The sequence below is a fragment of the Paramisgurnus dabryanus genome, chromosome 21 (assembly GCF_030506205.2).
Source record: "Paramisgurnus dabryanus chromosome 21, PD_genome_1.1, whole genome shotgun sequence".
Taxonomy (NCBI): domain Eukaryota; kingdom Metazoa; phylum Chordata; class Actinopteri; order Cypriniformes; family Cobitidae; genus Paramisgurnus; species Paramisgurnus dabryanus.
The window spans coordinates 19,730,343-19,744,353 of record NC_133357.1 but is presented as its reverse complement, the minus strand read 5'-3'; the positions used below and the strand labels follow the sequence as shown (position 1 = coordinate 19,744,353).

At 36.6% G+C, this 14,011-nt stretch overlaps 1 protein-coding gene across 5 annotated transcripts in view; it reads left to right on the top strand.

Annotated features, from left to right (window-relative positions):
• Nucleotides 1-12,643, top strand: part of myt1b (myelin transcription factor 1b) — a 35,024-nt gene extending 22,381 nt beyond the window's left edge. For 3 of the 5 annotated variants that reach the window (XM_065249749.2, XM_065249751.2, XM_065249748.2), the window contains 11 exons: nt 1,174-1,431; nt 3,469-3,623; nt 3,718-3,780; nt 4,003-4,071; nt 4,387-4,449; nt 5,460-5,543; nt 6,389-6,610; nt 7,496-7,587; nt 7,666-7,769; nt 9,175-9,318; nt 9,441-12,643. In XM_065249749.2, the coding sequence (XP_065105821.2) occupies nt 1,174-1,431; nt 3,469-3,623; nt 3,718-3,780; nt 4,003-4,071; nt 4,387-4,449; nt 5,460-5,543; nt 6,389-6,610; nt 7,496-7,587; nt 7,666-7,769; nt 9,175-9,318; nt 9,441-9,584 (1,398 nt within the window). In that variant the 3' untranslated portion in view covers nt 9,585-12,643. The remainder of the gene's footprint in view (nt 1-1,173; nt 1,432-3,468; nt 3,624-3,717; nt 3,781-4,002; nt 4,072-4,386; nt 4,450-5,459; nt 5,544-6,388; nt 6,611-7,495; nt 7,588-7,665; nt 7,770-9,174; nt 9,319-9,440) is intronic. The other 2 variants (XM_065249750.2, XM_065249752.2) reach the window with 2 other exon arrangements.
• Nucleotides 12,644-14,011: the final 1,368 nt, after the last annotated feature.

Here is a 14,011-nt window from a genome sequence, read left to right as displayed (position 1 = left end):
GACTTTAAAGACCAAGTCCCTTTAGGCAAGTCGCACAACTGGGTGGCCATGTTTGCAACACCTACGGCCAGTTATTTCAGTCATGCAAGACTAAAATCCTACCCTATTTAAATATACGAAAAGACAGATATTCCTAAAATCAAAAATTAAACAACATATTTCCAACCAATTAATAATTGTTTCTTTTAACTGGAAGGCGGACTTGTGTCGCCAGTCCTGCCATATTGAGCGTTACATTGTCCCCTATTCGTAGTAATAGGAGTGCTCAATCTTGTAATATCCACTCTCTTTAATTATGAGCAGCTTGTGAATTAGCAAGCTGCTGTGTATCTAAACCACCAATGTCTAGCATTTATACAAATGGCATCAGTTAATTGAAAGTTTGTTTCTATGCTTGACTGATCTTCAGCTATGTTTGTATCAGACAGTCTAATAAATGTGTTTACCGGGACTTCTCGCTGTTGAGATCCTATTTCGTCATCTTCACTCTCTTTCATCTGCACCTCCATTCGTTTCGTTTCATCCCTATCTCCTCTTCATGTTGTTATTGCATTAGGTTGATAGTGAGCCCGCCGGATTGGCAGAACCATGCACTTTATATTCTTTTATTCAGTATTTTCATGACTGATGCTAATGAGAGCATCTCTCTTGTCTATTTTCTCCTTTATTTCTTTTTTCTCCTTGTCCCTTTTTTAAGTAGAATAACACCATCAATCAAGTCCTCATCTTCTACCTTCTGTTGTTGGAGAACTTTTGGATCTAGACTGTAATTGAAGAAGGTCTTTCCTCCATATTGTGATTTTTTTTTAAAGCTTTTTCCTCGGCTTGCGGAGTGACTACTTCATCATTTTCGATTCCCTGACATATTTTTAGCAGACGGGGATAAAAGGGGAAGATTAATGGGCAGAAAGGCCCAGTGGCTCAATTCTAATCATACTGGGACTGATCTGGGATCAGTGCCTGATGTTTGTGCACATCTCCAACTCCATGTGCACATACACGATACAACACTGTGTCAGAAATTATCTTTTCGGTGTGCCATTCATTTATGTTTAATACTCAAACTGAATAATAACCTATATCAGGTCTGAAGGGGTTAAATAAAAGGCTATAATAAATATCAAATGTTTACATCAAACAAAATGTAACATATTTTATTTAATCTTGTTGCAGAGTATGGAAATAGAAGTTGATGAGAATGGCACTCTGGACTTGAGCATGAAGAAGCCCATTAAGAGAGAGGTGGGCGTGTCTTGCACCAGTCCTGAAATACGCTCCCCCGATCTGTCTTCATCATCGTCGTCCTCATCTCTTCACCATGGCAACAGCAGCATCTCTCCCCACTCCTTACACGCCTACAAACAGGAAGAGTGGGAGGGGCCTCTGGACTACACCAAACCCAATCGGCAGAGAGAGGAGGAGCTAGAAGAGGTAGATTTCCTGTAATATTAAAATTAAGAACACAGAAATGATTTGAGCTAAACTATGCAAACTACATAAACTATGTTTGTAGTTTATCCAGAAATAAAGTAGAAATGAACTTGACAAACTACGTATGTAGTAGTATTTAAATAATTAGACATTAGCTACACAATTACTAGAATTGAACTGGACAAACTACATAAACTACATGTGTAGTGTCATTTGGGTATTTAAACATTAACTACACAAGAACTACATATAAATTACAAATAAACTAGACAAACTACATAAACACTATGTATTCTTATTTAATTAGACATTAGCTACACAAGAGCTAGAAATAAACTACAAATAAACTAGACAATTATATATAAACAACATGTGTATTCAACATTAACTACACAAGAACTAGAAATAATCTACACATAAACTAAGCAAGTAATTAGAAATTAGGTAATTAGAAATTAACTACACAAGAACTAGAAATAAACTTCAAGTAAACTAAGCATACTACATAAACTATATAGTTAGTGTCATCCATGTAATTAGACATTAACTACACAAGAACTAAAAATAAACTTTAAACTAAGAAAACTACAGAAACACCATTTGTATTCTTATTTAAGTAATTAGACATTAACTATATAAAAACTACAAATAAACTACAAATAAACTAAGCAAACTACATGTGTATTTTTTTTTAAATAATAACACATTAACTACACTGAAGCTAGAAATAAACTAAGCAAACTACATAAACTGTATAGTTAGTGTCATCCATGTAATTAGACATTAACTACACAAGAACTAAAAATAAACTTTAAACTAAGAAAACTACAGAAACACCATTTGTATTCTTATTTAAGTAATTAGACATTAACTATATAAAAACTAGAAATAAATTACAAATAAACTAAGCAAACTACATGTGTATTCTTATTTAAGTAATAACACATTAACTTCACTAGACCTAGAAATAAACTAAGCAAACTACGTAAACTATATGTTCAGTGTCATCTAGGTAATTAGACATTAACTACACAAGAACTAGAAACAAACTACAAATAAACCAAGCAAACTACATAAACTATATGGTTAGTGTCATTCAGTTAATTAGACATGAACTAAACAAGGGCTAGAAATAAACTAAGCAAACTACTTAAATTATATGGTTAGTGTCATCCAGGTAATTAGACATTAACTACACAAGAACTAAAAAAAACTTTGAATAACCTAAGCAAACTACATAAGCTACATGTGTATTCTTATTTAAGTAATAACACATTAACTACACTAGACCTAGAAATAAATTAAGCAAACTATGTAAACTATATGTACAGTGTCATCCAGGTAATTAGACATAAACTACACAAGAACTAGAAATAAACTACAAGTAAACTAAGCATACAGTACTACATAAACTACATGTGTAGTCTTTTTTAAGTAATAACATTAACTACACTAGAGATAGATATAAACTAAGCAAACAATGTAAACTATATGTGTTGTGTCATGCAGGTGATTAGACATTAACGAAATAAACTAAACAAACTACATAAACTATATGTGTATTCTTATTTTAGTGTCATCCAGGTAATTAGACATTACCTACACAAAAACTAGAAATAAACTTTGAATAAACTAAGCAAACTTCATAAACTACATGTGTATTCTTATTTAAGTAATAACACATTTACTACACTAGAGATAGAAATAAACTAAGCAAACCACGTAAACTATATGTACATGTGTACTCTTATTTACGTAATCAGACAAATAAACAAATAAACTGCAAATAAACTAAAACAAGCAAACTACATGAACTTTATGTGTAGTGTCTTCTAGGAAATTATACATTAACTACACAAGAACTACAAATAAACTAAGCAAACTACATAAACACATTTGTATTCTTACTTAAGTAATTAGACATTAATAACAAATAGACTAAAAAATAAACTACATAAACCCAAGATCTAGTGTTATTAAAGTAATCAGACATCTGTCAGACATGTGTGTCATATATGACTTTGTATCTTTACACAGATGGACCACAGCGCTCAGTCATTCGCCTCATCCGACCCTGAGGACTGCGACATGATGCAGGACGTCCTCGAAGACAGAAAGTACCCCGGCGAGGTCACGACCCCCAGCTTCAAGGTCAGGTTCCAGCCCAAGGACTGCAAGAAGGAGCTCCTGCTGTAAGTCCATCCCAAACAGTTTGCATGCATTTCTGTTATTTACATTGAAAGTCATTTCACTCAAGTCAGGTTTTTGTTTTGTCCCCCTGTGCAGGTGTCCCACTCCTGGCTGTGACGGCAGTGGACACATCACAGGAAACTATGCATCCCATCGCAGGTACAGAGCGCACCTGCACTGTTTCCTCTTGACCTTTCAGTGCGAGATTACACAATAGGGATGTAATAATTATATCAGGACATTATGTAGATTTTATCTCTCCCTTCTGCTGAACTCTTGCCTGCTTTCTGCCTGCTATGCTGATTTGGGACGTTCTGGGTTCTTTATACCTTATCTTTCTCTCTCTCTCTTCTTTCCTGTGTCTCCGTTCTGTGTTTTTAGCCTTTCTGGTTGTCCTCTCGCTGATAAGAGTCTGCGGTCCCTCATGGCAGCACACACAGCCGAACTCAAGTATGTCCGCTTCGCTTAAGCTCTTGCTCTTTTATTCTCATTCAAGTGGGTCTGCTTGGCAGAAAGCTGCGTTTTCTCTATGCTTTGTTGTTTCTTTGACCCTTCCTTTTCGACCAATAATTCAACATGTTGATGATGTAATAGGTTACAGTCTTAAAGGGCCGGTGTGTATATATTACTGGCCAATATTATTCGCCCTCTATTTGGACTTAAACCTACAGTACACTATTCTTTAGCCAATACTGCTATGTTGCATTACCTGATTGTAGATTTTACATGCGTATTAATCTTCAACATATGACCTCACTTTCCCAGATGTCCGACTCTAGGATGTGATGGTTCAGGACATATCACCGGCAACTACGCATCTCACAGAAGGTATGGCTCATTCAGCAATCCCTTTAATATTGACACCAATATACAGTAGTACACACAGGACAGAGGAGTTTAGCACTAGTCGTATATTAGACACGTGTATGAGATGCATCATAACAGCCTTGCAGACTGTTAAGTCGGATATAAGGAACATACCACTGATCTTGTGCACTTTTAGGGGCCGATCACATTTCGGGTCTTTTGCAAGTTCGTTATTTTTAACTGCGTGGTCGATCTGCATGTGACGCACCTTTTTTCAAGTGGATCGACGCTGCAGCGCGTCAAGCAATCAGCTTTATCGGCATTGTATCATGTAAACAGAGGTGTACGATCTGTCAAGCAACACAAATAGGAGAAGCAATGCATGTAAACGTGTTACTGAATCTATGGAGAGTGCGGCTCATGGTTTGCTTAGCTACGGTAGTGCTTTGGAAAGCATTTTGTGGTCACGTTTTCTGACGGCGAAGTGTGAACGGCCCCTTAAGCAGTCAAGAGAAGCATTTTTAGACTGCCTTTCCAACTTAGCACGGTCTCACGCGGTGTCCTTCAAGCAATAAAAGTCTTCCATAGTAACCTAAATTTAGTTTTTATACAATTTTTGTACGTTATTGTTTTTATGTTTTTGTATATTTTTTATTTTATTTAAAAAATATATTTTACAAACCATGACAAGATGCTCGGTTTTTATTGCCATTGGTCCAAATTCCAATTGCACATTTAATTCGTTAAAAAACAATAAAACGTCAACAATGTTAAACATCATGTTCTGATTGGCTGTTACACATCACAAAGCATTGAACTTTTATTGAATACAGAAACGTTTAAAAATCAATGCATCACCTGGTTCAGACACGGCCTTGTGCTTAGCCTGTGTGGCATCTTTAGCGAAAGTACTTTTGGTTTCTTCTGACTTGACTCTTCGGTTATGGTGGATTGAGTGATGTAGTTCACGACCTATATTGTTGTAAATTTCTGGCTCCTCTGATCACGATCTACGTACTATCTGCTTTCAGTTTGTCTGGGTGTCCACGGGCCAAAAAAAGTGGAATGAAAACAACACCCCTCAAGGATGACAAGGAGGATTCGGAGCTCTTAAAGTTAGTCCTGCATAGAACGCCTCGGCATTTCCCTTTTTCGTTTACGCTACTATACGGTAAAAACCAAACATGCTGTAAGGCAATGATCAAATAACACACAGTAACAGTTTAGGTTTAGAAAGAGCAGTGTAGTTTAGTAAAAACTCTATCTTACCTTAACCAAGTTATGATTTAATCAAGTCTAGAAACACCTGAGATATGAGCACAACACTTGTTACACACCACCAATATTGATTGTGTTCAGCTTTGTTAAATGTCACCGTGGCAACCTTATGAATGTCCCGCTCGGACCCTCGCCGTGAGCTTACGAATTTTGTGTGGAATTAGTTCTAGTAGTGTTAATATTTCTTTGCTGAAAAGCATTTTTATTTGATTTCATTGTATCACTTTTAAAAGCAAGAGACAAAGACGCACAGTTACACTTCTTAAGGTTTAATGTACGAAACTGTGAACAGTGTATTACGGCACAGATGGCTCATAGGGCATTGAAATATTGTGCGTATAATTGTGAGTCATCTGCAATACAATGTTTTTGACCGGCAAGTGTAAAAGCTTTTTATCCACATGAATTCTCTCAACGTCAATGAGTAGCCACATATGGTGCCACTCCAATGTGTAAAAATGTTTTGTTTTTTCGGCCAATTCAGTGTTGTAGTATTCACAGACTGTTGGGTATCCAAATATGACCCTCTTCACAAAAACGAATAGAGGCTTGTGTGAGCAAAAACAAATTAAGTAAAAAGCAAGGTGATGCTTTGAATGCTCTTAGTCACCGGATCTAGTCTAACCAAACTCCACTTTTATTTATCCCCATCTCCATTTCCACCTCTGTCTGTCTTTTATAGATGCCCAGTGCCGGGTTGCGACAGTCTGGGTCACATCAGCGGGAAGTACGCCACTCACCGCAGCGCATACGGCTGCCCGCTTGCTGCCAGGCGGCAGAAGGAAGGTTTACTGAACGGCTCTCCGTTCTCCTGGAAGGCATTTAAGACTGAGGGTCCCACTTGCCCTACTCCTGGATGCGATGGTTCGGGTCACGCCAACGGCAGCTTCCTCACACACCGCAGGTACTTGAGAGAAGAAGAAAATAAGAGGGTTTTACTGCCACTTGATAACCTGTCGTATTGTTAAAGTTGAAGCGTGTCATTTTTTCAATGGGTGCTTGTTCTTATTCAAGCTTATTGTGCTTGAATGACTTTGGGTCACAACATATACACTAAGAGAGTCAGAGTTGTGTCAAAAATGCTGTTAAAATCAGCGCTTAAAGAATACTGCTGCAAATGCACAATTCACGAAACCCAACTTTGAAGTTACATGTATGTGTCTGAAACTGTAGAATGTAGCATCTATTTACATATATATATCTATGGTCTGAGGTGGTGCAAAAGAGTGGAGGTGAGGACTAATTTGCATATTTATATATATGGTCTGAGCCGTAAGATTGAGTTGAGGCAGGGACTCAATTGCATATTCATAGATCCACGTATACTAAATGAGTGTAGATGTACATTCAAGATGTTTTAAAGCATGAAGAAATTACTGTGACAGGTCAAACTTTTATATATGCTATTATCATGCTCAAAGATGCATTTTACATGACTACAGGAAGACTTTAAGCTTAAATTGCTCTAAAAACAACTTTTCAAGGTAATTTCGACTACTACCTCACACGACTCTGTACAAAGTGATTAATTATCCATTGATGATTGGTTCTTTTAACTGGAAGGCGGGACTTCTTTCGCCAGAGCAGCCGTATTGAGCATTGCATTGTCCCCTATTCATAGTAATAAGAGTGGACAGTCTTGTTATATCCAGTATCTTGTTTCTGCTCTCTTTTAATATAATTTATAGCTACACTCAAGACGGTTCATTGTAGGATCCATATAGATGTATTCTTGTGTTTAGTTTTTGATGATGATGATGATGATAATGATGAATTGTGTTTTATTCAGTCTCTCTGGCTGCCCAAGAGCCTCCCTCAATAAGAAGAAAGCCAAGTTCCCCGGAGAAGAGTATCTCAGCACTAAGTTCAGAGCCAGCGACGGTAAGACTTTCCATCCATCTGTGGACATCTTCAAAATAATTAAATCAACGTAATCGAGACTCTTTCCTCTCTTTGCAGTGTTAGATAATGATGAAGATATCAAGCAACTCAATAAAGAAATTAATGAACTTAGTGAATCGAACAATGAGATGGAGGCAGACATGGTCAACCTTCAAACACAGGTTAGACATACAGCTTTTAAACACTGACCAAAATGATGGTGTCCTGAAGCATGCGTTATATCACCAAACTGTTAAAAAAAGTTGGTTCAACTTAAAAAAGTAAGTTACCTGGTAGCCTTATAATTAATAATTATTAGTTTTTACGGAGGGGCAACCTTCCGATCTCTCTGATAAAGCCAATACGGAAGTGCCTTAAACTGCAATTCATCGATTGGCCACTAGAGGCTGGCTCCAAAAGGGAGTCAATTCCCTTAGACCCCCATGTTAAAATGCTCAACTTTGCATCAGAAAATAATATGTTTACAGCCTGTTGCAAAAGTGATTCAATTCTTCCCTTCATAACAACTGTAAGTGGCGTGAATTTTTTAATCCGCAGTGTTACGCATTACAAGTAACGCGCATTACATAATAATATTACTTCTCTGAAGTAATGAGTAAAGTAACGCCTTACTTTATAAATGTACACATTAATATTTGAGTTACTTTTTTAAAAAAGTAATGCAAGTTACTTTTCAGTTTAATTAATTACATTTAAAAATGAAATAATGTCATCAATTAAACTGAACATATTACGTAGAATTACGCACTTTGTGGGTCTGAGCGGGAATAGTTTGAGTCAGAAATGGAGATGGCAGGCCAGAGCTTGACATTTTTGGGATCATAAAAAACACCTGCAAGGCCTGAAAGAGATCAAGCCTCAGCCAAGTAAGAAAAAGTAACGCAAAAGTAACTTAATATTCATGGAAAGTAATGCTTACGTTACATTTAAGTTACGCCCCAAAAAAGTAACTAATTGCGTTACTTAATTAATTTTTTGGGGCGTAACTTAATATTGTAATGCATTACTTTTAAAAGTAACTTCCTCCAACACTGCTCATCCATTTAAATTATATTAATCCTTAAAGTTCTGCATAATTAAGGGAGTGGCCGCTTAAGTAATGGTGAACTGCCACTACTGTCACTATCGTCAAGCTAGATGGGCGTGGTTCCACCCCTTTCCCGCCTCTTTACCCATTTTCGGTTATGCATGAGTGATGTGCGTTGACGCGTGGCCAAGATGGCGACGGCAGGCATCACCTACTATTGGCTTTAAAAAACCTCTTCACAAACCTATGGGTGACGTCACGCACACCACGTCCATATTTTTTACAATCTATGGTTTTTACCATACAACTAATGTTTTTTAAGTTGAAGGAAATGAAAAAGGAAGTTACCTGGTTGCATTAAAATTTTTAAGTTAAACCAACCAAAATTGTGTTTACTTTATTTGAAGTTCCTTAAAGTATCATTTTTTTCTATAAAATGTGTGATCTATGATAAATAATAGTAAAGGTTATACTGTAAAAGTGGGAAAGCGGTTGAGTTCAATCGTACTCAGCAATCATCTCTCTCTGTGATGCTCTAGATCACATCCATGGAGAAGAACCTGAAAAACATCGAGCAGGAGAATAAGATTATTGAGGAACAGAATGAGGCTTTGTTCATGGAGCTGTCTGGACTCAGTCAAGCTCTCATACGCAGCCTGGCCAACATTCGCCTGCCTCACATGGTGAGTTATTACACACACACACACAACCTTGGCTCCTACAAACGTTCCAATAGATATCCAAAAGGATTAGATGCATTCATACCCATCCATCTCACAAACCGGGGCTCCGATTTGCATTGCAGCAGGAGCCAATCACAGAGCAGAATTTCGAGAGCTACGTGAGCACCCTGACCGACATGTACACCAATAAAGACTGCTACCAGAATCCAGAGAACAAGGCCCTTCTGGAGACCATCAACAAGGCGGTGAAAGGCATCAAGGTGTGACTGGAGAAGAGTCGTGGAGAGAAGAGCATACAAATGACACAAAAAGGGCATTCAGGTTTTTTTGATCAACAATCTAAGCCTTCAACCCAGGGAGCATTCTGTGATGAGATATGAAAGAGGTATATAATATATATATAGATACTACTATACGGACCAAAATCCACAAGAGCTGCTGGATTGGAAGGGGGGAGAGAAAGAACGGAACCAAATCCTTCAGTTTATTTACCAAGACTTAGTTTTTGTTATTTCCATGTGGAAAAAGCGCAAGATGTTTTTGAAAAAGAAGGAAAGAGCTCCACAGCGTCCATCTTAAGATGTGAGGCCGAGGGGGAAGTTTGTGAGGACGCTGCTCTTCAAGAAAACAAGTGTGACGTTCCAAATAATGTGGGATGCATCGAATGCATAGAGCCCAGCCGGAACACACATATGCAGTATTTCCTCGTCTTTCCTCCTTTTTCCCAATGGCTTTTGAATACAAGGTCATGGGAACTTCACTTTTTCGAGTGAAAGTGCGTGTTCAACCATATCACAGCACTTCAAATGCCATTTGGTTGACTCTGTAAATTTCATCTGTTAAACACTAGCATCGTTTTTATTTATTACTATGGTTTGTTCTTTTGTTTTAAAGCTACGTGAAAGTGCACCGGCTTAATCTCCTTTATTTATAGTACTTACACCATAGGACCCAATGTAGTCGTGTCTTTACATATGAACAATGAGTTGCACTTCATTTCAGTCAATTCACCATCGGATAAGATGATGGATTGGTACTGATACATAAATTATACGCAATTACTGTAATTTATTTATTTTTTGTTATAATTTAATTTTAAATTGTATTATTTATTTGATTTATTTACGTATTTAAATATTCACAGTGGGAAAAGTTATCACATCGATATTTGGAAAGAAAAAAACACTACTAATTTTTTTTACTCCTTTTTATTTGACAATAGAGAGTTTTTAAACATTTTTTAAGTGCAAATATTTTTAACCTACAATGTTTTGATATTTTTTGTGAAGTTCTTGCTCTATCTATCTATCTATCGATCTATCTATCTCTGCAATTTTTTTTTTTTTTTAAATATCCAAACTACATCCGAGGGAGAAGTATCATCTCTATTTATTATTTATTTAATATTTATGAAATTATGAACTGTGATATGGTTGTAATGTATATTTATTTTGTAACGTCTCTTGTGTGTTTGTGAAGTCTTGGTAGTCTTGAAGAACCTTTGGCGATATATAAAAATAAAGACAAAAAACATGTTTGGACAAGAAAATGAAATATTATGATTATCGAGGGTTTTCCTTATACCAGCATTACTTCCTATAGGAATGTAAAGAGACGAAAGCAATTCCAGTACTGTGGAACGTACGGCTTTGACTCAACAGGAAGATGTTCATAAGAGGATGGATCCTCTTGTGCTGTTTTTTCCCCTCAAGCTCTCCGTAGTGGCCAAAAACTGTCGCCCCTGAAAGACCCTTACGAATCGCAAATGGATTATTTTTGCCGTCTTGCTAAACTTTAATCTTTAGAGACCTGTTGGACCATGAGAAGCGGGTTGGCATCCCAACCATCTGGAAGGAAACTGTTGAACCACAATGTCCTTACTCAACTAGTATCAGACAAGCATACACCCGTGTAGCCTTATACTAGATTTTTATTTCTTCAATGCACAAAGTGCCACTGACCAGTGCTTTCGTTAACGACTCCGCCCATTCAGCGACCTCACTTCCCTCGGGTCATGTGACCTACGTGGCGTAAGTGAGGGTTGTGACAGATGCCTTTATTCCTTTGCCGCGATGGCCGTGTCTACACAGTATATTCATTCTGTATTTAAAAGATAAAAGAAGACAAAAAACTCTATATAGTATATAAACATACATATATTTTTTCAGTGTAGTTGTAACTCTTTTCTCTTATGATAGCTACAGAAACGATATCTTTCCAAAAGCTGTGAGTGCTACTGTCAATAAAAAACTAAATGACGTATAAAAAAAAAAGAAAATCTGAAGCAAAGACCCAGTTAACTGTGGCTGCGATGTGTTTTATAAAACGTAAACGTACATTTCTAAAGCAAAGGATATGGGGATGTTTGTAGAGTTTCCTATTTTTCAGGCGTTTTCTGGTTTCAGATTGTATGTATGTCAGCCACGTTAATGGGACAATGGTTTTAAGGTTAGTCTTAGTGACTGTAACTGTAGTGTGCTGAAAGTTCTCCTGTCTTTAGTATGGTGTCGTACGGTGTCGTGGTGGGACAAGCCAGACAAGAAATGTGTAAAATGCCAGTCGTTACACGATAACATCTGTATGAATCATAAAAACCAATTGTGAATTGTGCCTCTATTTTGCTAATAGAGCGTGTGTACCATTTTGCTAAAACGGTCCCCATGCAGCATCCATGTTTTTCTTTGCTATTATAGCAGCAATATTGTGATAGACCGAACATGTGTGCACTATTCCAAATCACAAAACCTTGAATGCCAGCTATTGACCTTTTAGCCAAAATGTTTCTCTTTTGTCTCTTTTTATTTCATTAGTTTGGTTAAACATTACAAATGGATGTTGGCTGTTCATTGCACCAATAGAATCGGGACTAAATGTTTTAAACTTGTATGTTCTTGTTGTTTAATGTAAAACATGTATCCTGTGTGAAATGCCCTTTGTATTCACAGGGGTTACGGCCATTGCCATGTTCAGTTTAACATCAAGAGCCACTTTATTACATATTTTGGCTTTGTGAACTTAACGAAAACCTCCCCAATTTGCTGTATTTAAAAAACTTGGATCAAGTAACAGAAAGATGTTTAGTGCAAGACATTAGGTATTCGCCCTCACACGAGAGAGCGAGCAGATGCTGGATGCATAAATCTTTGTCCGTTTTCATAGAAACTGGACTCGCTCGCCTCGTTCTCTGTAACCTTTCCACTGGAAAGATGTGTGAGTTGCATTTCAATATCAGTCCACCGCTTAAAGAGGAATCTTGATGGTTTCAGTCTATGACATTACAGTTCTTCCTTCTATTAAATATTATAGAGAGAATCTCATCATGTTATATTGTCTCAAAACTGTTGAGTATCTGAAGAGGGGGAAGGAAAACATTTAAATTTGCTTATTGCTCATGACATGAGATGCATTAAAGGGATAGTTCACCCAAAAATCAAAATGTTGTCATTGTTTACTCACCCTAATGTTATTTAATGCCTGTATGAATTTCTTTATTGTGTTATACACAAAATATGTTTTTGTAAATGATGATAACCACATAGTTGACTTCCTTAGTAAAAAACAAATACTATGGAAGTCAATGGGTACCATCGACTGTGTGCTCATACAGGTTTAGAAAAACATGATGGAGAGTAAATGATGACAAACTGCATGTGTCAATTCTTTTAATGCTGGATGTCAGTGATGATAAGCAGTTATGAATGTTAAAGTGAGGTTATAAATGTAAAATCTGCCTATTAATGTAGCAAGTTCTCTGGAGCAGTGTAGCAAGTTTATAGTATAGTATAGTATAGTATAGTTAAGTTATGTATCTACTCCCCATCATGCCAAATCAAACGCAGCTAAGATTAAGTATCAAATTTAAAACTTGAATTTTTCTTCAATTATTTTTATTTTCATACCCCATTGTTGATTTTTTTTCTTGTTTGAAGCATAAACATAATCAAATTAAATGATGGGAAAAATGCTGGGTTATTTTCAACCTAGCATTGGATCAAAAAGGGACAAACCCAACCTGTTGGGGTGTAATTTAACCCATGCTTGTTTGTTTCAAACCAAAATGCTGAGTTGTTTTAAAAAACACACTGTAAAAAAATCTTTGCTACCTTAAAGGAACAGTATGTAGGATTGTGGCCAAAACTGGTATTGCAATCACAAAACGTGTGGCTAAAACTGGTACTGCAATCACACAGCTGGTGGCCAATATACCAAACGACAACATAAACATCAGTTGAGGGCTGCAACTCCACTTTTTAAATGACAATATCCTGGCCGGACCGCTGTTGTGAGTGATAGAAGTATTTGAAATGAAAATGATTTCTTAATGTCTAGTGACATTTCAGGGCCATTTAATGATTAATTGATATAAATTTCTTACATACTGTTCCTTTAACTCTTTCCCCGCCATTGATGAGTTATCTTGTCAATTTAGAGAATTTATTTGCATAAAGTGTTCCTGATGAGGTTTTATGTTAATATGTAATAATGTGATTATCCACTAGATGGGGCTCTTACCCACTTTATAAAAACTGAAGCAAGAAATATTTACTAATTTTAAACTCCATGTATTTTATGATAATTGTTCTGAATCTGATCTCTAACAAAATTCCTTCACAAAAATGCAATTATTGGTATTTTTGAAGAAAAAATACCCATATTTAATAGTTTATAAGCAGAGAAAAATAGGATGAAAGTT